The sequence below is a fragment of the Vombatus ursinus genome, unplaced genomic scaffold (assembly GCF_900497805.2).
Source record: "Vombatus ursinus unplaced genomic scaffold, bare-nosed wombat genome assembly UNPS02014818.1, whole genome shotgun sequence".
Classification (NCBI taxonomy): Eukaryota; Metazoa; Chordata; class Mammalia; order Diprotodontia; family Vombatidae; genus Vombatus; species Vombatus ursinus.
In genome coordinates, this window is record NW_020954596.1 from 61,130,551 (window position 1) to 61,157,270 (window position 26,720).

At 36.5% G+C, this 26,720-nt stretch overlaps 1 protein-coding gene across 1 annotated transcript; it reads left to right on the forward strand.

The window, feature by feature from the left end:
- The first annotated feature begins 826 nt into the window (after nucleotides 1-826).
- Nucleotides 827-19,395, forward strand: EXOC1L (exocyst complex component 1 like). The gene is made up of 3 exons (XM_027836185.1): nucleotides 827-947; nucleotides 13,892-14,022; nucleotides 19,129-19,395. Exons 1-3 carry the CDS (start codon nucleotides 827-829, stop codon nucleotides 19,393-19,395), a joined length of 519 nt encoding a protein of 172 aa, XP_027691986.1.
- Nucleotides 19,396-26,720: the final 7,325 nt, after the last annotated feature.

The window sequence follows — 26,720 nt, forward strand, 5'->3', positions numbered from 1 at the left end:
ATACACTTTAAACACCTAGAATACTCATTCTGTCTGCCATGGAAATGAGGAATCATTGTTTGCAAACACCACCTGTACAGTATCATTTCACCCACTTAAGAACTGCAGTGGATTTTCAAACAGTGCCATGAAGACTAATATTGAAGTCTCTTTAATTTCAGAAGTGATTTTGAACCAGGAATTGGCTGTTTCTCTCCTCTGAGATAATCTATGTGCAAACCTGTGGGGAAAGGAAAGTGTTTGACAGCACTCCAGGAGAGGAAAAGGAAAGAGAAAGCCTTACTTGTGGGGAGTGTTGGGAGCAAGCAATGCTGCTTTTTCTCTTGCCAGTGATAGCAAAGTTCTTAATGGAAGATGATTTCAATCAATACAGCCAGACAGCTGCTCGGTGTAATGGAATCAAACTGAAGAAGTGGTCTTCCTCTGAATATTGATATGAAAGGGGAGAGGGAAGCTTCAGGACTGGAAAAGCCAAGGAGCTCCACATTTATACCTGCTGATGTTTATCACTATATTTCCCCATCAACAAACTACAGATGAACAGCCAAGGGAAGCCTACTGAATGTTGAAGTGTGATGGTACAGTCACTACTGTTGCGGCTGATGCTGCAGTGAGGGGTCTGAGAAGTTGGAAATTGCTCTGAATCCTGGAACCTAGCTCTGGCTGAAATACCAGGAGAGACTGGATCTGTGGGAATTTGAGGGGCAAAAAGTAGGTGATACTGACAGACCAGCTGCGGTCCAGAACAAGGGATCCAGAGAGTTAAAGAAAGACTGACAGAAAACAAGGTTGAGCCAAGACATCAATCTTAGTTGAACTGAAGGAAATGTCATCTCTGGTAAAAGAGGACTTGGAGAAGAAACTGTTCAAACCACTCTCACAGCATCTCTATGAATTTATTGAAATTGAGTTCCCAGCCCAGGATAGGTACTACCTCTGTGTATCAGGTAACTTACTGATTGTGTTCTTCTTTGTGTTAAGAAAGCCCCATTCCAAAGAGCATTCAATGAGACAATGGGTGTCAGAGGGAAATGTACTTAGTACTTGACAGAGTTACTGTGCTTGGGTTTGCTGATGAGCAAAAGTTCAATCATGCTAGTGCTGAGAACTAAGGCTCTACTAAATGACAAAATCCAAAAAACTCACTGTAACCTTGTGCTATGAAAAAATCTTTTAGCTAATTGTTCAGAAATGGATCTGAAAATGTACTGGATTACTTAATATCCAAGGGGCTATCCTGTGCATTTTCCTTGCAGGTCATTGTACTAGCATAAGATTTTTTTTTTATATAAGCAAAGAATTGTCCTTATAGCTTTAAGTAATGGAGGGGATGGGCTATTCCATTCAATTACTACCCCTTTAGGGAAATGGATTACTCCTTTCTCATATGGAACAAGATAAATAGGACCTTAATTTTCAGATGGGAACTAATTTTTGTATTATTTTTTTCAAGGAATAGGGACTGAACCTGTGATTTCATTGGTAGAACTCCCAGGTGTGGAAACTTTTTACCTGAGTAAGACCTCAATTTCTCTATACTTAAGAGTGTTAGTAGAGAGGTTCCTGGAGCATTGAGCTTAAGTGACTTGCCCAGAGTCACAGAACTAGTATGTGTTAGAGGCAGAACCCAGATCTGCAGGACCTCAAGACTGACTCACTCTTTATCCACTATGAAATGTTACCTCTCGTTTTTTTTTTTCTAAACACAACACTGTTTAAAAAAAACTTTCTTATCTTAGAGCTCTCTGTTGTGATACTTTATTGATGGTAAGGAGGCTGTGAAGATGGAGAAGTAGTGACAATTAAACTTTCTCTTCAGTATAGGATGATTTATAATTGTATATTAACTGCTTTAGGGATTTTAACAATAAGAAGACAAATATGATTATAGAAAAGTCAAAAAATAAGCAAATAATAAAAAGAAGGCAAAATGCCCTCCAGCCTAGAGTTACTTAGTTCATAATGGGCTTTGTTTCTCTAATATTTATACTTTATGAATATTCAGTCCATAAGTATTTATTAAACACCTACTATGTGCCAAGCACTGTGCTAAGCACTGGGGTACAAAGACAAAAGACAGTCCCTACTCTCAAGGAGCTCACAGGGTAATGGATAGCTTACAATCTAATGGCATGGACAGGACAGGAACTTGAAAATGTAGAAAACTGCGTGTGGGAAGAGTAGACCCCTACTTAACAGTAGTACATCTGTTAATACAATTTATATATACGAATATGCATACATACATATAAGTAATACACCAGGCACCTAAGTTCAAAACCCATTGACAGAAAAAATAAATTGATAAACAGTATTGTATATGGATGTTATATCCCAAACTGCATATTTATGATATTGTTGTGCAAATAGGAGCAGCAATTAAAATTCTAAAGGTCTACATTAACTAGTCTGGCAACAAGATTTCTACCTACTTAATTATGATCTGCTTAACCTGCAACATGTCTTTTGAATATAGATATGAATACTAATCATTACTGAATTATGTGTACAGCAAATTTTCTCTATTTAACTCCTCAGGGGAGTGGGAGGAAAGAAAATAATGTAGGAAACTGATTTTCCTCTGGCCCTTCCTTAAGTCAACAACAATCTCAAAGGCTAGCTTATCATAGTTTGTGCATGAACAGAAGAACATCTACAGGTGTTAAGAGTTTTCAAATACTCTTACAGTGGACTCTCCTACTCTGTAACTCTGCTTCTTCTACTCCCAACTACCAGCATGATGTAGCTGGAAAATGTCTGTGGCACTAGCTGAGGCCTCCTGGGCCATGCTTTTATAGGGTCCAGAACCAAGTAAACTGAGTTAGTTAGAGACAAAAGTGGGTCTTGGAAGTAGAAAGAAATTGATTATCAAGGTTATCCAATATAGGGTACAGGAAAGGGATCAAAGGCAAGAGGAATGTCTGTGTCCTGAAATGATGTTAGCAATAATGAGTCAAAGGGATCCAACAAGTAGACAGAATCAAAACTTTAGACTAAGTGAAAGACAACAAAATCGAGGCGCAATTTAGAATAAGGAAAAAGGTCAGAGCAAAGTGTTCCCTACAATTTGTCCTAATAAATAAACTGTCCACCCCAGGAAGGTATTTAAACAGGGGTACGTGTATCTCTGGACAACTATTCATTGCTACCAGGGAAGCCATTATCCTTGGACAGCAATGATAACCCTTCAGAATAACTGAAAAAGAATCATGTATTTCTAAAGAAGGTACTAAGTACTCTTTATTAGTTTTACAGCAAACAATAAAAGAACATTTACTAATGATTTTTGAGATATGAGTGCAAATTGTGGGAACCTAATAAAATAATTAGTTGCACTAAACCTTAGTGCAACTGTCATGCACAAACCACTACCCCCCAAATCTTAAAACAGATACTTAGTACTCCATTATTGAAAGTGAGTCATAATAGCAATAATAACCATTTCTATAGAGCTTCATACAAAGTGTTTTAAATGGTTCATTGTATCCATGACTGCGGTAGATAGTGTATTATTACTCCCCATTTTATGGAGAATAAAACTGAAGCCCAGAGGGGTAAACAGAGGGGATTGTACAATGGCAATGGCCCTCCCATTATCTAGCACTGCACACTAATATACTTTCACAATGTACGGGAAGAATCATAAGAACTTGTATATCCAATTAGCCAAATATGTTTTGTAATGAAATGCTAGCTGATGGAGTTAACATTCTTTTATTTCCTAGAATGGGTTTACCTATTCTTAGGTCACATGACAGGCAGCATGGCATAGTAGAGAGAGAACTGGTCTAGAGCCTGAAAAAGAGGTGAGTTCAGGCTCTACCTCTGATACTAGCTATGGGACCCAGGGCCCATACTTCTCTGTGCTCTGGACAAATCTCTAAAACTGTAAGTTCCAGATAAGGTATCGATCTACACTCATCTGAGAGTTCTCTGTATCACTGAAATTGCAGACCCCAGTCCCTGTTCCCTGTCTAGAACATTTAGAGCTAATTCTCAAATTCTTTTTCATCCCATGAGTCCCTTGATGTCTCCAGTAACTCAAAAGGACTCCTTTTCCCTTCTTTCTACTCCCAAATCTCACTTAAAATGTAAGAAAAAACTTATTTTCTTGATTTAAAAGTCATCAAGCTATTCAATTCAACTCAACATTTGGTTGAATTGATTCAAACCATGGTGAAAGTTTGTATTTATAGGCTCCCATGGTATGTTCACAACTGTGTTAGGCACTATGAGAAGAGATTTAAAAAGAGCAAGACATAGTCTCTACACTCAAGGAATTTAAGAAACAGTTGGAGAAACAAAACTAACACACATGAAATAATTCTATAAAAACCCAAGACAGAATAGAATCCTATGGAAGCTTTTCTGGCTCCTTTGTTGTGCTAGTGCCTTTCCTCTGTTGATTATCTCCAATTTATTGTGTATGTAGTCTGTTTATACATAGTTGTTTGCATGTGGTCTCCCCCATTAGATTGTGAACTCAGGGATTATTTTTGCCTCTTTTTATATATCTTCAATGCTTAGCAGAGTGTCTGGTACATAGTGGGTACTTAATAAATGCTTGTTGATTTGACTTGATCCTTGATCATAGGTAATGGATATATTATTTTTCCCATTTTACAGATGAGGGTGTGAAAGCAACTTGTCCAAGGTCATGAAGCTAATAAATACTACAATGGCAGTTGTGAAATAATACTGTATTTCACCTCCACACCCAAATGAACTGTAGTGAAGGGGAAATGCTACAACTAAATATGTGCTAAGTGATATGGTACAGATTATTGTAGGAGATAAATCAGCACGAGCTGGTATTGGGCTCCCTTCAGAAATGACTGGTTCACACCTTGGTCCATCTATTTAAGATGTGAGGAAGAGGGGACGGGAGTTAAGGATACAAAGGAACAGACAAGGTAGAGAGCCAAACCATAACAGGTAGGGATGGGATAGAGAGATAATGATAATGGAATTTTCAGTGGGAAACAGGTGCCTAGAGGGAGAGGAAAGTGATACTGATTTTAGATACAGAAGGGATCTAAGCCCACTTCCCTATTCCTGCTGAATTCTCTTCAAACTCTAACACAACCCTCAATTTGAGAACATTTTTTTCAGAAATGTAAGAAGGTGGGTGGGGGTAGTGAGATAGGAGTGAGGAGGTCGGTACTCATATGGCAAGCATTTATATAGTACTTTAAGGTTTACATAGCATTTACATATGTTATCTCATTTAATCCTCACAGCAACCCTGTGCTATTATTATCATCCCCATTTCACAGATGAGGAAACTGAGCAGAAAGAGGTTAAGGATTTCCCTATGGCCAGTAGCTAGTACCTTTCTAAGCAGGATTTGAACTTAGGTCTAACTCCAGATCCAATACTGTATCCAGCCCCAACTAGCTGTATTAGCTTGTGAAACTCACCTCACCTCTTTAGGCCTCAGTTTTCCTCATCTAGAAAATGAAACAATTTCTTTCCAGTTTTAATATCCTATAACATAGCATAACTGCAACTAAAGTTCAACAATACGGTAATTAGAATAAGGGGAATATGTTGGTATGATTGAAATGATTACATTTAGTGTGGTTTATATTTTGGACTAGATCTGTAATTTCATTGGCATAGGGAGTTCTTAGTGAAGAAACTCCCTCTACCAATGAAGTTAGGTATCTGATCTGCCTCTTAGGGAACTGCCTGTGGGCCATGAGAAATTTAATAAGTCATCCGAGGTCAAACAGCCACTATATGTCTGACGTATGACTTGAAGCCAAGCTCTGTATCTGCTGTACCAGGGCAGCTCTCATTTAGTAAACTGTATATTAGAAACCTATATAATTTCAAAAGTAACAAAAGAGATTCATTTATGCTTTGAAGGGAAGTTAACTTCAAATCAAATGTCATTACATGTTTCCATATGATACTCCCTTGCTTAATACGGCTTCCAATCTTTGCACCTCTAAAACTCTTGTGATTGTCAAAACCCATGAGAATAAATCAGCTAATTTCTTTGTTTCAGTTTCAGGGACCTCAAAAGGAATGTACACTTTCCCTTAGCAAGCTGCTATCTTTGCCTTCTCTGAAATTTGCTTATTTTTTGTAATCAGTTTTTTTCTGTGATACACTAAAAAGCACATGTACTTGTAAGATAGGTAGATAAACAGATATATAAATAGATATACATATACATATATATGTATGTATAAACTTGCTTAGCTGTATGATATTAGTCAACAATATATCTTGTGTCCCCGCCCAGTAGATAAAAATTTAATTTAATTACAAATATTGAAACTTTGAAGGCAGCTAGGTGGTTCAGTGGACAGCGACCTGGGCCTGGAGTCAGGAAGACCTGAGTTCAAATCCAATCTCTGACACTTACTAGCTATGTGACCTTGGGCAAGTCACTTAACCTCCATTTGCCTTAATTTGTTGGAAAAAGAAATGGCCAACCATTCCAGTATCTTTGCCAAGAAAATCCCATATGGGTTCACAGAGTCAGACATGACTGAACAGCAATATTGAAATTTTACCTGATAAGTGTCTAAGTCAGATATGCCCTGACATTCCCCACACTTCCTATACTTCTTCCACCTATTTTTTATCCTCCCTTTCTGCAACTTATTAGGATTGCCAGGAGAAAGGAAATACAATAGGAAGCAGCAACCTCTTTCTAACTACATGCAGACTATTCTCTCAGCTTGTGGTTTCTTCTCAGAATTCACTCCCTGTATCCCTGAGATTACCTTCTCCTAAGTACTTTGCTATCTCTGACAATGAAAAATTTCTTCTTTTGTGGAAAGGCCAGGTGCCTCAAATCTCTTATGTACAGAACACTATACTAAGGATAATCGCTAAAACAGTGATATTAAATACAAAAGAAAAGTTAAAAATAATCTCTGAAGACATGAAATGGAGTCACATTCAACACAGTTCAGCATTTGAGGTGCAGCATGGCCCAATAGCTTTGAAATGAGAGAGGAGACCCGGGTTCAAGTCCCACTGATCTTATGACTCTCAGCAAGTCACTTAACCTGCCTATACTCTAGGCAACTTTATATGCAGAGAAGGTGCCACCTCATTGAAAAAGGGAGTTTCCTCATGAACTCTTGTTCCTCATGCCAATGAAATCACAGGTCTGTTCTCCCTGCTATATGTACGACATCATAATAGGTTCTGTGCTGGAAATACAAAGGTAAAAAAATGAAATAGTTGTGATCCTCAAAGAGTTTCTATTTTTGCTGTTAAAAAAAAAATTTAACATACAAAAAAGAAAGGGCAGCTAGGTGGTGCACTGGATAGAGCACCGACCCTGGAGTCAGGAGGACCTGAGTTCAAATCTGACCCCAGACATGGAACACTTGCTAGCTGTGTGACTCTGGGCAAGTTGCTTAACCCCAACTGCCTTGCCAACAAAAAACAGAAAAGAAATAAAGCTTAACAAAATATGATCCAAAGTGGGATAGGAAATAGACAGTGAGAAGGATTATAGTGGTAATATATAGTATAACACTGTACAGCATAGCTTAGTATAGAATAACTCCTTACTTAGGAAGTTCCCTCTATCAATCAAATCACAGATCTAGTCCATATCCTTATAAAACACACACATATCTGACACATAAAATTATATAGCTTGTTGGACTGGAAGGGACCTTACAAACCATACTGTAGTTCAATCCCCCTTTTTTAATTGATGAGGAAGCCAAGGTCCAAAAAAAGTGAGGAAAATACTTTTGATTTTTTTAATAATATGTTGGAGCAACTTTTTAAACCACTTAAATAGATTATTTTATTTTAGAAATACATTAACATTTTAAAAAACATTTCATACTTCCAAAGATTCTAAATTGAAAATTAGTGACACACACTAAGATTCTGAAGACAATACAGGCCAGTTATGTGCATATTTACTATCTCTCCCTCTCTGTGCGATGACTACACAACACAGATAGCAAACAAAAATGCCATGAAGTACAGTGACGAATGATTTTGTGAAATCATCTAATACTGTGGTCTCTGTGTGTCAAATAACAAGAAATAAGAGGAGACCATTAAATACATTTGAAAAGAATCTAGGTAAATTTGGAAACATTAGCCCAAGGTCAATTTTTATATTGGGACTAGTTTTGACAACCCACAGAAATTCCACAGACAAAAAGAAAACACATAAGAACAGAGTGTGTCTTGACAACAGCAGTCATGCTCCTTTTAGCAAGATTAAGTTTAGGAGAATGGGAAGATTAAAGATGAAATAGCAATAAAATACCATTAACCACAGGAGGCGGATATCTTGAGCTTTAGTACAATACTTTCTGTTTGTGAAGAGCTTTCATTTTCATAAGAGAAAGTTTGAAATAATTAAATATATAAAACATTTTTAATATTTAACTAGATTTTGCACATCACAACCCATTTTCCTTCCAAAAGGTATTTGCGTGGATTCACTCACTCACACATGCACACTTACAAGACCAAATTGCACTTGTGGGATATTGTTAAAAGTCTCTGTGGGAGAGTTTAAATGAAATGTTTTGTACTTGCAGATCTGAGGCAAGCAAGGATCTTAGTTTAAAATGGTGGGTACCTCATGTTAGCATTTCTCCACAGCATACCAGATAGTCAGTCTCCAAACAAGGAAGACTTGGGTTCAAACCTCTGTCTGACCCATATTGGCCTCATGATCCTGGACAAATTGTTTAACCTCTCAATGTTCTAGCTAACTCTCTAATAATATAAGTTTCAGAGAAAGTGACTGGCTCCATCAGTAGAAGGAGTTTCCTTACCTAGATGTTCCCTCTAGAATCAAATCACAGATCCAGTCCATATACTTATAAAATACACACACATATTTAGCACATAAAATTATAGGTATTAACATAAATTTTGGCTAAGTTTCCATTTTAATACACTACTTTCTCCTCTTAACTTTTATAATTTTAGATCTTAGAATTGATAGATTACATTGTCTCAATTATCAATGAATTATTTACAAATAAGCCAACTTCTCCCAAAGTCTAACACCCTTACTTGGTCCTTGAGCACATGTGGTGTACTTGAGTAACTGCTGGTAATGATGAACTACCAATTCTAAAATCCAAGCCAAGTCAGTAAGATCATAGTTTTAGGGCTGGAAGGGAGCACAGAGGTCATCAAGTTCCCTCCACCCCCATTTTATAGATAACAAAACTGAGACCCAGAGAATTAATTGATTTGCCCAAGGTCATATAGATAATAACTAGCAAAGCAGATTTGAATCCATGTCCCTTGATTCTAAATCCAACATTTTTTTTCCCATTTCACCATGCCCAATTTTATCCTAACTTTGGTGGATATAAAGGACTAAACTAGAGTGAATTATAACAATAACAAGTACAGTACAAGATCACTTTTGGATCCCTGCATATAAAAAATACACTTTTCAGAAGCCTCATCAGGAGGTTCAAGTTGAATCCCCTAGGGCTACTGTTCCCAACAAAGTCACCCTTCTCTTTCATCCTATGTATAATCTACATAAGCCCAACTTGATGATCCAATCGAGCATAGATGTAAGGTTGGTTCTTCCTTCTAGAAAAGATTTTTTTTTAAAAAAAATACTTTGCTTGGCAGAATCCCAGTGATCACATTTTCAATAAACCCCAACACTTTTATCAATTTCCCCAATGCCTCATACTTTAGTGTCAGATGGTTTGGTTAATTTGTTGGTGACCAAAGTAACCACAGCAACCACTACAATATTAGTAGTCTAAACAGGAAATATAAATTCCTCTATTCTAAGTCAGATTCACACAAAGGACTCCTGTCCAATGTCACACTAACCACTAAATGTTAAATATCAGGCATTCATTTTGATAGGAGCATTTCTATAAAGTTTGCCACAAATTGAAATACCTTCCCCTCCAATTGATCAATTCCTTTTTGTTCAATTGACTTAACTCCTATCAATTCAGTATGCTAAAGTATAGGCATTTCTAAAGTAGAAACTGTACTACAATTAAAAATTAAGATAAATTATGAGCATAAAATGAAGGTTATAATGCTAAAAAAAATAAGAAAGGAAGAAAGAAAGAAAGAAAAAGAAAGAAAGAAAGAAAAGCCAAGTGAAACATTGCACCTAGATTAGCTTGATCCTATAATTTCCTGGGAGAATATCCTTTTACTCACTGATAGTTATTATGCAATTCTACTTCTGATGCTACTAAAACCAATCCTATGATGTTTCATCTATCTAAACACATTTCTGTTTTAAGACAATGTGATAAATTTCCATTTTGCTCTTGCATTAATACACTTATTGCAATTTAATTTTGTTGGCAGCAGAATGCATGCATGGAGATTACAGATTGGGCCTGCTCCAGCCAAAGTGGACTCTTTGGTTCTTGGCTTAGGAATATTCTTATAGTCTCATAGGCACCAAAGAGGCTATTTTGCCAAATTAAAGCATTTATGCTTCCTTTATGCCACAGAATTTTCCCAAAGTGTCTAACTCTTAACAGTTTCTTCTTAGTTTGACATCAGGGGTACTGTTAAGCACTAATGTAAGATCAATTTCAATTAACCAAACATTTATTAAGCACTTATAGATGTAGTACAGTATAGTGAATGGAATTAGAAGAGACCCAGGTTCAAAGTCTGCCTCTAACACTTACTAGCTGCTATGTGATTATTGGTGTCATTAAATCATCAAATCTCAGTTTCCTCATATGTAAAATGTGGACAACGATATTTATGGTACCAAGTGGGATAATATATATGGAATATTTGTAAACCTTAAAACAGTAGATATATGTTAGCTGTAATTTTTGTGCTTAAGAACACTGTGCTAAGTACTAGCAAACTAGTTTTCTGAACATGAGGTTATCCAAAGAGATCTGAGGGATCAAAATGGAAAGTAAAACAGATGCCTTAGAAATGTTAAGATTTCAGAAAAGAAGTTTTCTACTTATTGAAAAAAACTAATTTAAACCTTATTTTGGTTTTGTTCTTTATAGTGTAAAACTAATGAAATAGCATACATAAATCTTAAATCTTGCAAATCTTAAAGCACCATACTGTTTTGAATAAAAAAGTCGCTAGATAATTATTTATAATAACATCCTATTCTTTGAGTATACAGTTACCCAAAGTTAATTGCATATGTGCTTTAAACATGTACATTTTTCAGTGCTTCTGAACAATTCCATCCATACCCTTCTGCTTTATCTCCATTTTGACCAATGGGAAAATATTTATGAGATGCCTAGCTCTACATGTGATATAGTTTTTGTAAATACAATACTACCCGGTTCACATTGGGAGCAAATCCAAAATCTTTTTGTCAGTGGCAAGCACGCTTAAATTAATTGGTTAACCAATACTTTCATCTCAGAATATCACTGGCTATGCCTTCTGATCACTTTTTTTTTAACCCAAATCAACAGGCATCTGTTAAGTGCCTGTGAGCTGGGCATTGCTAATCTCAGAGAAAGCAATTTTATCTTTTTTCAAAAACTAACACTGCTATCTGTACTTTGAACCCAATCCCTTCTCATCTCCTTTATCCTCTTGGTCCTTCAGGTCTTTAGTTTTTTTTCTCCATAAACGCCTTCCCTTGGGGGGGGCAGAGCCAAGATGGCAGAGCAAAAGCAATGACTTGCTTGAGCTCTCTCCCAAACCCCTCCAAATGCCTATAAAAATGGCTCTAAACAAATTCTAGAGCAGCAGGACCCACAAAACACAGAGTGAAACAAATTTCCAGCCCAAGACAACCTGGATGGTTAATTGGAAAGGTCTATTGCACCAGGCTGGGAGAGGAGCACAGTTCAGCGTGGGCGCACAGGCAAAGACGAGGCCTCAGCAAACCTGGAGCAGGCCTCAGGGGACTGAATCAAGGGGAGCTGTGGTGGTTTCCAGACTTCTCAACCCATAAATACCAAAGACAACTTAGAAGACTGACAGCATTCAATACTGTTCAAGAAAGAAAGACCTAAATTGGTGAAGTTCCAATGTTCCCCATGTAAGGCCCAGCTTTTTAAAAGCTAGCACCATCTAATAGAGGAAAACCAAATATTAGAGATCAGTGAAACTGAAATTTAGACAGAGATGGTTTCAAAAGGACTTATTATGCCTTCCTGGAGCAGAGGACAACAAGAGTGGGTAGAAGAACTCAACCTCTACCAAGAATGGAGACTGATAGTGAGGCAGGCTTACCAGCAGCATCAGCACATGTACTGGACAAGCAGGATGAACATGGCATGTGGGAGTCCTAATGAACAATAATCTTTTGATTAATATCCTTTTGATATAACAATATCCTTTTGGTAAAAAGGAGCAGAAGTTGCCACAGACAAAGTAAGTGTGTGCTACCCAATAGCCAGTCAACAGAGCCCGATCAGAGGAGTAAATTGAGAGCCACTGCCTCTTGTTGGGAACTTGTAAAACAGTCCCCACTGTTCAAGCTTGTTCTAATGTTGTCTGATTTCCCTGGAGTTGGGATGAATTGACTGACTTTGGAATTATGCTCAGCAAAATCCAAATAATGGTTTCTCTGTTTTTACCAGAGTTTTTTGATAAACATTTTGTGAGGACTTGGTGGAAAAAGAATGTTTTCCAACCCAAAAAGTGTTTATTAAGCACTTTTGTGTGTGAGTAACATCCTAGGTCTTTAGATGCAAAGTGAAAATCAGTCCCTGCTTTCAAGGCACTTATTTTAGCTAGCTCAGTTTATAATTTTGTATTTCAGTTGGTTGCATGGCTTTTATTTCTATTTTTATTCCATTCTTCTGACTGGTTAATAGACTATAGGTCTAGGGGGAAAAAAAAGTCCTTCCCTTCCACCTTCATACATTCACAATTCATCCCAAACAAAAAGAGGAATCCAAAGCCCTATATCTGATCCTTTTAACTCCATTAACTCTCACCTTTTGGAGTGCCTTCTACAACATGAAATCTGTACTACTACCTTCATTTCCTCTCCTCCATTTCTCTTATAATCTAGCTTCTGTCTTCAATACTATACCAAAATGGCTTTCATGTAAGTGAGCAGTGATTTCCTCCTGGGAAAATCCAAAGACTTTTTCTTAGTTTTCACCCCCCTAGTGAGCTTTCTTCATCTGGGGTGATGTTGGCTTAGAAATTGAAGTTTCTCTTATTTTTTAATGTTATATCTCCCCAGATTTGAAAAATAATATAGTGCATTTAAGATGAGTGGTGGAGAGACAGAGCTGGCCTCAGAGTTAAGAAGATCTAGATCTGTGTCCCAACTCACATACTAGCTGGTGCAGACCTATATAAGTCATCTAACTTTCAGGAGCCATAAAGCAAATCTCAATAGAGATTGGAAATTTAGTCAAGAATTTCTCTCCTCTTTCTAACTGGCCTCTACCTTCTCCTAGGGACCAATGCAGAACTCTCTATTTTTGACCCCAAAGATATCATGAAATAAGTGATCTTATGTAAGCTGCATAGAAAGTGATTATCTATCTGTATTGGCAGAAAAAGTTTCTTACCAATACCTCAATACATCAATGAAATCAGGTTGGACTAAAAAAAAATTATAATTCAGAGGGAGTCAGGTACGCCAAAAAGTTCACTGAATTAAGAGTCAGATTCAAAAACTGACTCTGACAGCTGCTGCCAAATACTTGAACAAATCAATTCTCTTTTTTAGGCCTCAGTTTCCTCATCTGAAAATGAAGGGATTGGGCTAGATAATCTCTAAGGTCCTTTCCAGCTTGATGATTCTTCAATTTCCCTACTTGTAATAAATGATTATGTTGCTATAATTCATAAAGTTGCAGCAAAAACATTAAAGTACAGAAAGTAAAACACTTTGAGTGCAATCGATGAAAAGTATTATATTGAATTATTCCATTGTCATGTGAAAGCCTATGAAAACTAAGTAGTTTTTATCTTGCAGTGACTAAAAGAAAAGAAGTAAAAATAATTATCGTGAAACACTACAGAATAGGTCTAGATGAAAAATATGAAGTAACCAAAAAATGGTCTTTGAATGATCTGGAGATGATTGATGGAAAAGAAGCAGATACTGTAAGTGCCGTTTTATAATATAAATATTGAAATAGCCTGCTAAACTTCTGTATCCACACATATTTCTGGTACTCAATAATTGTTAAGATATTATATTTTGTGGGTGGTCTTTTGATGAAAAGAGTTTGTCAGTATTTTTGTTCCATTTTTTTGTGCATTAACATTTAAACCTTTTCTATTAAGCAATCTCCCCAATCAATCTCCCTGTCAATCTCAAAGTCTTATCTGGTTAACTTTTAAATTAGCTGAGTATACTACCCGTGCTCTAAGCTCATAGGGCTTCCTCTCCTCATTCCCACCCCTCACAACCACATGAACTCTCAGTACCTCCATTGACCTCCAGCAGGGATCACAACTAAATTAATAGAATCATAGAACTGGAAGGAACCTTAGAGGTCATGCAATCTAACTTGCCATTCAATATAGGAATCTGTTCCATTCTTGTTATTATATAACCTCTATTTGAACACTTCTAATCACTTCCTTTAAAAAAATCCTTATTGTCGGAAAGTTCTTCCTCAGTCTGAGTTTAAAAATGCTTCCCTATACCTTCCAGCCATCAGTGCTTCCCCTCTACACAGAATAAATCCAATGCCTATCATGTTTCCTTTAAGTCATTTTCCCCCCAGGCTATCTATTTCCAGTTTCTTCAGTAAATCTCACAAGACATGGTTTCTAGATTCTTAAACACCCTGGTGGCCCTCCTCAAACTTGCCCCAGTTTGTCAATGTAGAATATAGTGCCAAGACTTGATTATATAATGCTTGTATCAGAGGCTCTTTCCTGATAGAAAGGGCCTGGTTCTAAACTTTGAGGATTTCTCTCTTCCCTGGCTTGGCTGCTCCCACACAAATGGAATCTGGGAATGTTAGTATCTGACACTTTCCAAAAGGCATCCAACATCTCACTCATTGTACCAATCTGGCTGATATGCTTCTACATAAGGATGCCTGGGAATATCAGCTATGTACCCCGACCCCCCTCCCCCCTGCGAGGGAGTCTATAAGCTCTCTATTTAAGCATGAGATTTCATAAGGCATTAGACACAGAACAAGTTTTATTTACACTATTAAGAATACAAAGTCCCCAGAACCAGTCAAGAATTTCTCTCCTCTTTCTAATTGGCCTCTACCTTCTCCTAGGGACCAACCCAGAACTCTCTATTTTTGATCCCAAAGATATCATGAAATAAGTGATCTTATGCTTTACTGAAATGAAGATACACTTAACAGTATTCTTTTACTCTACCAGTCTAATAATCCTATTTTTTAAAGAAAGAAGGAGAAATTTGGATAACTTGGCATTAATAGTCCATAATGAATCTATCCTGACTCCAAGTAACACTATTTCTCTTTCTAAATGCTAGGTAATTCAATTTAGAGTTTGTAGGAGGAGATTGATGACAAAGTTTCTGTTTTGTAATTTACAGAACCTATGCTTCTTTCCTTTAAAATTTGGGATAAATTTCTTCAACGACAGTCTTTATCTCTCTTTCTCCAGAATTCCTCAGACATTACTGACAATCATTGTATAATCACTTCCTCAACTTCTTTCAATAATCCAAAATGTAAACAGTTTTTGCTTAGATAGACTCATTTAAAGCAACTTCCCCATCCATTTATCAAGGGTGTCAATCCTTTTAACTATATTTGCTCCATCTTTACCAGTTTAAAGATCATTTATCCTTGCTAAAAAAAAAAAATAAAAAGTTCAAAATTTATTTTCTTTCCATCATCTGTGAACATTATTTGCTTCTAATCTGTCAGGCAATCCCTTCCTTCTTCATCTTCTTGCCCAAATGTGGGGTTATTTTTAAAAAATTCTCTGACATTCTTAGCATGAGCCACAAACTCAAGCCATTCTGAATCTTAGACATCCTGACACTATTCTTTGATGTTCGTGTCATTCTTTACACTCAATCTATGTTGGATATCCATCTTTCCATTTCTTCTGTCCTTTAAAAATATGAGATCATCAGATAGCTTCCTGTATAGCCACATTATTTTCTTTAGGAAGGTCACTTTTCTTCTATTATCAAAATTTCATTTTTATAGTCTCCCTTCTTTCATAAACTACATCCTATTTAAGAGTCTCCAGTCAAATGTTTATACTTATATTTTCTCTGAAAATTTTTGGAATATATTTTTCTGAAGTATAGGATAAACGGGCTATATCTAGCATTCCTATTCTCAGTATTATTATATGTATTTTAAAAGTTCAAGAAACATAATTTTTAGGTAAGTAGTCATTGTATTAATAATGCTAGCATTTTTAATAAAAGATCAGTGATACTCTCTAATGCCAAAGATCATCATGGAGGAAGGCTCACACCTTATATACCCTTAGAAAGGTGAATGTTCTAGTGGGTAGCAATCAACTCTGATAGGTTAACAAGTAATGGGAGAATGAATATTACAATTCAAATGAACTTTATGTCATCTGCTTCTAAGTTACCCCCTGTCTTGGGCAATCTATTCAAAGAATTTATCCCTACCCAAACCTGAAGAGAGCACAATGGCTTCCCCACCTGGGTAAGGTCTGAACAAGATTATTAAGAAAGTTAATCCAATCTCATTTTCAGTAATGTCCTTCAAGAGACTGAACTTTGAAATGAAGACTATAGAAAAAGGGGGAACTCTGGATCTCCCCAAATCATTGGTTATTTATAATCATTTCTCTCAGATCTTTCCTTATGATACCTGGTGTTCTAGGAGCTTTGTCTTCTCCCAGCTCTGATAATTCAGTCCTCAGAAATCAGTACACTTATTACTGTTTTCAACAAGAATCATGTAGTTCTAAATAATAAATAGTTTAGAACTAGAAAGAGGGTAAAACTGAAATGGAAAAGAATTAAAGCTAAAATTATGGAAGGGCAACTACAATGCCTGGCCCTTAAAAAGTGAATTGTCACGAACATGAAACATCATGGTGTAGTAGAGGACACTGGTCTGAAAATTAGGAGATCATAGTTCTATTCCTGGATCTGTCACTGACCAGCTGTATCATATCAATCCGGCTACTTTGCTCCTTTGGATATCTGCTGCCTCTTCTGTTTTATAAGATAATTCAATGAAATCATCTCTACATTCCTTTTCATCTTTAAACTTCTATGAAATTAAAATGTCCAAGATTCAACAGATGGACTAAAAGATTATGTGTAGGCATCCAAGAAGCATGAGGAATATTTTCCTTTATGTTGATGGGAGATAATATTTAGTATATACATATAAGTAGGAAAAATATTGATGGCGTGGTGAAAGGAAGCATTTCTTTGTAATGAAATTTACTGTCTTTTAAAATGCAGTTATGCCTACTTAAGAAATGGATATATTTTAGCTTCCTCCACCCATATGTTGTTTTAAGCATTATGGTGATGAAAGACATAATAGAGCAGTAATTAATAAAACAATATTAGCAGCCTCAGCAACCTTCACTGATTTGTCTCTTACCTGCCATAATGTAGCCTAGATTTTGTTTTTATACATGAGAAAGAAGTTACAAATACACATCTTCAATCATCTATTGCTCAACTAATTAAATTATGCCTAAATTTAAAATTGGATAAATTCTTATTGTCATATTTATACTCTTATATTCCCATGGATCCATGACCTCATTGATATTCTATTCAATGATTCAGATCAAAACTAATCCATTCTTGCCCATTCCATACAACACTTGTCCATGTCCTTCCCTAAAATCAGCACAAAGAGTCCACCCAATGTACTAGCAGCCATCCTAACATTCTTTTGACTGTGTAGATACCAGTGGAGAATACAATTTGTCCATTGGTTGTCTTTTGCTCATGCTTCATGATTGCTTCATATATATTCCTCATCATTTATTTCTTTGATAACATCCTTTACAACACACTTCAGCTCTCATTTGACTTTTGTTCCTTCCATTGGTTGTCTTTTAAGACTTTTTTTTTGGAGGGGGGAGTTTGTGGTAGAGACATTATTACACCTTCTCATAGGATTATTATGATATAAGGAAAAACACCATGAGGTCTAGACCAGACCACATGCATATAATTCTTAACCAAATGTGGATATTTCTTAAAATATGCTCAGTGTGTCTTTAAGGCCTTTAAGAAATCCATTGGATTCAGTCAAAGGAGTTTTATGTTAACTTGGGAAAAAAAGCATTGTGTTGCAACTACAGATCCAATGTAGAGATAATGTAATTTATTCATTACTAGCAAAAGTTTTCATCCTGATCTAAAGAATTTAGAATGAAAACTACAAAATGAAACATAATTTGGGATTAGGTAGATGGATTGTTTTACCTGAATAAAGTGCACAGAAGTTGATTTCATAACTATTTAGCCATTTGGATATAGCTAAGACATGAAAAAGTGGTGCTGACAAATTAGAAGGGACATTAGTTTAAAATGTCATGGGAATGCAAATTCATTGAAGAAAAAATTATTTTTTCAACGGGGATAAAAGGGACTAATTTGTCTTCTAAAATAAATACTTATTCATAAGATTGTCAATACAAAATTAATAATGGTTTGATTAGATCCAACAATAATGTCAAATGACAAATGAATTGACTTGCCTTTCATGCCAGGATTAGTCTTATATCCTTCAAAGTCAGTAGATTGGTGGCATACAATATAGAAAGCTTGGTGTTCCATTTCTGAGCTTGGGATGGGGAAAGCATTGCGCCATTCAGAGGCTGAAGAGAAAACACTGCTTTTGATCCTCCCTGCATTCTTTAGGGAGGTTCATATTACATGCCTTTCTATTTTCAAATAAATCCACATACACTGAGAAGGAAGGACGACTGAGTTTGGTAATTCCATAGTCCCAGATAGAGTTTTATTTGCATTGTGGAAGGGGAGGGGGGAAAATATGTGGGGAGAAAAATGTGTACCACCAGAATTTTGGTAAGGGGGGGGAAGAAGTATCATATAGAAACATTAATTTTGGAGTGAACATGTTTAGAAGGATTATTTCTGGCTTTTAAAAGTATCCCTAATGTTGATATTTTAAATGACTACTAAACATGACAGACCTTGCAATGGGAATCAATGAAACTGTGGCATCTGTCTCAGTGATTATGACAAAAGTAATGACTTTTCCTCTCTCTCTCTTTTAGGATAACCCATTTTTTGATCTACATTTCAAGAAAGTCTACCGTTTGGAAGCTTATAGTTGTGCTTCTAAATATGCCTTTGCTCGAACCGTAAACAAGTTGAATCATGCTTATCTTAAAAAGGACCTACAAATTGTGAACTTTGATGTTACCTACATAAATGATGATTCAATTTGGTCTTCCAACAACAAGGACTGTCTAGTCCTTATGAGAATATGCTTCTATGCTTTCAATCTTTTATGTCTCTCTCTCTGTCCTCTGCCACTTTGATACTATATGTTGCTTTCATTTACCAGCCTCCTATTTTTAAAATCTTCATGTTAAATATTGTTATTTAAGACTTGACTCCTCTCCCTTTGTTAGTATTCATATTTTTATGAAAAGAAAATGAATTGATTGAATGAAGTGAGATCGCTATTTACTCTTAACTACTCAGCATTTTATGTTTCTCTGTCTGCCTACCTATTTGCTCCTCAGTAACTTTTGAAGGAGTCAACTAATAATGATAAATAAAACTGTTTACTGAATGAAGAATGAATTATCTAATTAGTAAAGAGTATTGAGGATATCAAGATATGCCTTCAGTTCAATCTGCAGTTTGGTGTGCTGACAAATGGAGGCTGATAAAAGTTTTCAAATGGGTAGATCTTATGTAATTTAAAAATATTTAAATGAAATTTACGTAGTTCTTGAAAATACATACAACCTGTGAAGGTTTGGCTGTATGAAGGCTTTCATTCCCACCATAGTAATATAGAAGCGAAGAGTCTTTCCAGACTATGCCTTTCTCTTCCCACTAGATAGAACCAAAGAATAACCTTCTCTTGGTCTACATATCTACCCCCAAGTCCCTCACTTCTGAGACATAGGCTTCCCCAATGTGCCTAGTTCTATGCTATACCTAAATCTGATTCAACAAAGTTTAGCCTAAGGGAATGATCCTGATTCATGTGGATCATGTCTCTGCTATTTATGAGTTTATTAAAAGCTATTAATAAATACCAGAACCATAAAATTCTATCACAATTGACTCAACCCAACTAGAAAAGTCTAGCATTCTAGAGAGATGTCTAATTTTCTAACCTATTTTTGTCCCAACTATAGCAATATTATCACTGGTATTTTCTACTGTTCTCTCCACTGCCCTCAATTAATATATAGGCATGCATTATAGAGAAATTTAGATTGATCATAATTTTATGTTAAGGGTAAGGCACTGTCAAAGATATGAGTTAAATCAGGTTTTATAAACAGGCTAAGAAGAGAGAAACTTGTGAGCAAATGTCTGCCATTTTCTGAAAGTGGGAGGTGGTAGTAACTAAAGCACTTCAGTTTAATTAGTCCTTCAGAGAGAAACAATTCAGTCACATTTCTTTACAAGAGTTTTAATTAGGCAGAGAAGAGTTAGCTATTTCAATAATGTATTCTTGTGCATTCATTCAAAATGCACATGTTCTGCCCATCTGACTTGCTTTTTCCTCCTTCAGAATTTGCTTCTGTGCATCTCCTTTTCCCAGCATCAGTCTCATTCAATAACTGAAAGAAATTTTGCCCACTCTTTACTCCCACCCTGTTCAGAAAGCACTACATTTTAAGTCTCTCTGGGAGGGAGACCTATAATTCTCAGAGTTCACAGTTAGGTTTCAGACCTTTTTTCATCAGAGGTCAGTTCAAACACTCCAAACATTGGTTACATCTATACATATGTATAGATGTATGTGCAAACACATATCTATACATATATTTATATAGACACTTGTATATACATAAATATGGAGGTTCTAGAGCTATCTTGTTTGTACTAAGTGAAATTTAGTTCAGATTTAATCATGTTTTATGCTATACCAAACAAAACAAAGATTAATTAAAACTAAAATTGCCTATTAATTTCCCAAAGAAGCAAAACCCACAAAATAATCAACTACTATGGATAAATAATCTAAAATAACAGCCACTTGTTCTGAAATCTAGATTTGTTTTGTCAGTTCCAATAATATTTTTAAAGGACATAGAAGATAGTTGTGATAATACTACCATTAGTGCTTTTCTTAGAACCTAACACTGCGGATTGTCCCTCCACTGATAGATTAGTTCTGTTTGTTTTTATGGTGGAAGGCAGGTAGGGGGAGGCATGGAAAGGGAAAGAAGTTGGTAGAACTGAATGTCAAAAACATATGGATCCATATGGAGGGCACAGTCCTTGACCTCCCTACCACTAGGCTCTAGACAGAGGGGACATTTACAACCCTTGAAAGGGTATATCTTCAGCCAAAACCTGGGAGAAATACACACACACACACACACACACACACACACACACACACACACCCCTCCTTAAAACACATATATGTGTACACATATTAACTGATTTTAGCTGGAACTAGAAAGGAATCACAGTTGTCAAGATTGCTAAAGACACATATGGTTTGGACAGTATCTCCTCTTCTGTCCTCTCCTGGCAAGGAAATAGGTGGTATCTAGTCCCCAGATCTAGTCAGAGCTTAATGGTAGAACTGCATTGCTTTGCATGCTGCAATTTATAGGCATGCATATACTATTTGTTGTTGTTAAGCTGTTTCAGGTACCCAACTCTGTGACCCTATTTGAGGTTTTCTTGGCAAAGATACTAAGGTGGTTTGCCCTTTCCTTTTCCAGTTCATTTTACTGAGGCAAATATTATTAAATGACTTGCCCATGGTCACACAGCTAGTAAATGTCTGAGGTCAAATTTAAACTCAACCAGTTGAGTCTTCCTGATTTCAGACCCAGCACTCTATCCACTGTGCCACCTAGCTGCCCATGTACATACTACATAATGACTTTATGAAGAGAAAATACTATAGAATTCCTCCATTGGGAGAGAAGTGGAAAGGGGAGGAGAGGAAATAAAGTCAGAATTTAAACCAGGCAGCAATAATATAAAGGGAATTTTACTACAAACTATGCCTATTATTAAATGTTTTCAAGGGCAACAAGTAAAAATATTTCTTCCAAAGAAAATAATAAGAACCTCTGCAAGAGCTAGAAAAATCACCTGACTCCTGTGCAATGTCTTACTTGGCCATCTCCAAGAAATAGAACTCGGTTTTGTGACTATTTTATCCTTTTTAAATTATGGATTTGCCACTTGGTAAGGAAGTTCAGATCATGAGCGATAAAGCTAACCACTTCCTATACATATGTGATTGCTTTATAAAGATGCTCATTTATGTGATCTATTGTCCCATCAGAAGAAATACAAGCTGGGAAAATGCTGATCCATATTGGTGCTATTTTCTCCTCTGTTTCTCTGTCAGCCTGTAAGCTACCATGTATTTATTAAGTGCTTACTATGTGCCAGGCACTTTGATAAGCATTGAGCATACCAAAAAAAAAAAAATCTCTGCCCTCAAGAAGCTCACATTCTAACAAGGGAATCAATATGCAAATAACTAGACTCGTACAAGATACATACCATATAAATGGAAGATAATCTAAATTGGAAGGCACTGGCACTGGTGGCGGAGGTGGAGAGAACTAGGAAAAGCCTCCCGAAGAAAGTGGGATTTGAGCTGAGTCTTGAAGGAAGCCAAGGAAGCTAGGAAAAAAAGCATTCCAGGAATAGAGGATTTTTTCCAGGAAAAAACATGGAGTTGGGAAATAAAGTGTCATGTGTGAGGAACAATAGGTAAGCAAGTATAGCTGGTTTGTAGATTGTGTAGAGAGGAATCAATGTAAGACCACTGAAAAAGTAGAAAGGGGCTAAGTAATGAAAGGCTTTAAAGGTTAAACAAAGCATTTTCTGTTCATTCCTGGGGGTAATAGGAAGACACTAGTTTATGGAATAGAAGGGATGACATGGTCAAGCCTGAACTTTAGGAAAATCGCTTTGGCACCTGAATGGATAGTGGGGTGGGGAGAGACATTATGCAGAGAGACCAATGAGAAGGCTATTGTAATAGTCCAAGAGAGAGTTGATAATGCCATCAACTGGGGTGGTGATCACATAAGTGGAGAGAAGATCCTTACAGGAGACGTTGAGAAGATAGAAATGAGAAGGTAGACATGAGATTGGATATGTGGGGTGAGTGAGAGTGATGAGTCGGTTGTGAGCCTATGTGACTGGAAAGATGGTAGTGGTATATACTCTCAACAGTAACAGGAAAGTGGCATAGTAGATAGAGTACTGGGCCTGGAGTCAGGAGGACCTGGCTGCAAATCTAGACCCTTTCTAGCTGTATGACTCTGAACAAGTCACTTAACCCCTATCTATCTCATTTTTCTCAACTGTAAAATGGGGATAATAAAAGCACCTACCTCCCAGGGTTGTTGTAAGGATCCAATAGGATGATATTTGTAAAGGTCCTAGGACAGTACCAGACACATAGTAGTTGCTTAATAAATGCTTGTTTCTTTCTTTTCTTCCAGGACAAAGGAGGGTTTGGTAAAAAGATAATAAGTTCTATTTTGGACACATGAAGTTTGAGATGCCTGTGAGACATTCATTTCAAGATATTCAAAACAGTTAAGTGATGCAAGACTGGAGGTTAGGAGAGAGGCTAGGACTGAATGTATAGATCTGGGAATCCCATGGGAGTTAATGAAATCACCAAGTGAAATAGTATAGAGGAAAAAGAAAAGAAGACTCAAGACAGAGCCTCACAGACACCAGTGGTTAGTGGACATGACCTAGATGGAAATCCAGCAAAGGAGACTGAAAAGGAGTGATAGAGCAGGTAGGAAGACAACCAAGAAATAACAGTCTCACAAAAAAATGTAGAGAGCAGAGTCTCTCCTCTAGGAGGAGAGAGTGAACAATAGTGTCACATGCCTCTGAGAGGTTAAGAAAGATAAGGAGTGAAAGAAATTAGTTATAGCAATTAAGAGATCACTAGTCACTTTGGAGAGAGCAGTTTCAATTGAATGATGAGGTTATTCTAACCTAGTCAACAGGAAAGTCACAGCCTGGAATAAAACACCTAGAGTCAAGAGCATGGGAAAGCACAGCAACAAGGAATTTATAGCAAAGGATGCTAGCCTCTCTGAGTTGCTAGAGGTCGCTTGTGACCCTGGACAAGTCACTTTGAGAGGAAGCATGTCAGGGCAAGGAACTGAAAATGGTGAGAGTGTCAGATACTTGCTTCGATAGCTTTTCAGAGTATTTAATTAAAGATGAGAACTTGTTAAATGAACTATTTACTAATATTATTATTAACAATAACTCTGACTCAATCATTTTCATAGCACTCTATTCCAAACTACTTTTCCTCACAACAACCCTCTGGAAAAGTTTGTTGTTGTTCAGTTGTTTTAATCATGTCTGACTCTTTGTAACCCTATTTGGGGTTTTCTCGGCAAAGATACTGGAATGATTTGCCATTTCCTTCTCCAGCTCATTCTACAGATGAGGAAACTCAAGCAAACAGGGTTAAGACTTTCCCAGGGTCACAGAGCTAGTAAGTGTCTAAGGCTGGATTTGAACTCAGTTCTTCCTAACTCCAGACCCAGTATTCTGTCTTCCATACCACCTCTGGAAAAATTATTATCCCCACTTTACAGATGAAGAAATGAAGGCAAAGAAACCTTAAATAAATTAGATAAGGTTCAAATTCTAGCTCTGCTGCTTACTAGTTGTGTAAATTTGGACAAATCATAGCCCCTCTGAGGGGCAGTTTCTTCATCTGCATAATAAAAGGATTGGACCAGATGATTTCTAAGATCCCTTCTAAATCTAATCTTATGATCAGTATAAATAGAATTTATAGCATGGTGCTAAAATATGTTGCTCTCTTCATCAACTACTGAGGTAGGTAGGTAGGGCTTAACTTGCATTTTCACAGTACTCCCCCAAAATACTTTGCTATTCTAGTTAGTGATTCTCTTATCTCCTCTCCAGTCAGATAGCCAAACTTGCAACTGAACTTTACCCACAGCTCTAAACCAATAAACCCTTAGGGTAATTGTGCAGATCTCCTAAATGTAAAGTGCTTAGACTTTTTGACAGCTATTTTCCTCTTATACACAGGTCTTTTTTGATCATTCCCAAGATTGTGGGGGCAGCTAGGTGGCACAGTGGATAGAGCAGTGGCCCGGAAGTCAGGAAGACCTAAGTTCAAATCTGGCCTCAGACCAAACACTTGACACTTACTAGCTGTGTGACCCTGGGCAAGTCACTTAACCCCAATTGCCTAAAAAAAATAAAATAAAATAAAATAAAATTTAAAAAAAGATTGTGACTGTGTCTTAGATAGGTGAAGTTGCCAGAAGTCTGCCTACAAACTTAAATTCAGTGTTAACTATTCTGTTGTTCAGTTGCACAGTCATGTCACCAGGCTCTTCTGTCTTCCACTATCTCCCAAAGTCTATCCAAGTTCATGTTTGTTGTTTCCATGATGCTATATATCCATCTCATTCTCTTATGTCTTCTAGTATCTCCACTGTATTCCCTCTATAGGTTTATGCAATTTACCAATGGCAACTTTTAATTATGAATATTATTAATAAGAATGTTAGCTCCATGAAGGCAACAAGTGCTTTTCATTTTGGTATTGTATCCTAGAGCCTAGTCTGTGATAGTTTTTTTTTTTTAATCAATGCCTGTTTTCAATAAGAAGAAAGTCCCTGTATACACCAAAACATTTATAGCAGTACCTTTGTACTTTATATTTTGTATTTAGCAAAGAATTGGAAACAAAGCAGATGCCCATAGATTGTTGAATGGCTAATAAATTGTAGTACATTATTTTAATAGAATATCTTTTGAATAATATTTTGCCAATTTCAATATAATGAAATATTATTGCACTGTAAGAAATAATATGTGTTTACCTGTCAGATTTATGGATAAAGGAAGAGTTTATGACCAAGCAAGAGATAGAGAGCATTATGAAATATAAAATGGATGATTTTGATTATATTAAATTAAAAAGGTTTTGTACAAACAAAACCAACGCAGCCAAGATTAGAAAAGAAAGCAGAAAGCTAGTGAAAAAAATTTACAGCAAGTGTCTCTGATAAAGGGCTCATTTCTCAAATATATAAAGAACCGAGTCAAATTTATAAGAATACAAGTCATTCCCCAACTGATAAATGGCCAAAGGATATGAACAGGCAGTTTTCAGATGAAGAAATCAAAGTTATCTATATTCATATAAAAAAATGCTCTATTGATCAATATCATTGGTATTGAAAATTGATGTTGATATTTACATTGAAAAAAATCACCATTAATTAGAGAAATGAAAAATAAAACAACTTTTACCTCTCAGTATTGATATAGATATCAGATTGGCTAATATGATAGGAAAGAAAATGATAAATGTTGTAGAGAATATGGGAAAATTGGGACAAAAATGCACTGTTGGTAGAATTGTTCCAGCCATTCTGGAGCTCAGTGTAGAACTATGCCCAAAGGGCTATAATCTATGCACGACCTTTGACCCAGCAATACCACTACTAGGTCTGTATCCCAAAGAAATTTTAAAAAAAAAGGAAAAGGAAGGGGCAGCTAGGTGGCACAGTGGATAGAGCACCGGCCCTGAAGTCAAGAAGACCTGAGTTCAAATCTGGCCTCAGACCAAACACTTGACACTTACCAGCTGTGTGACCCTGGGCAA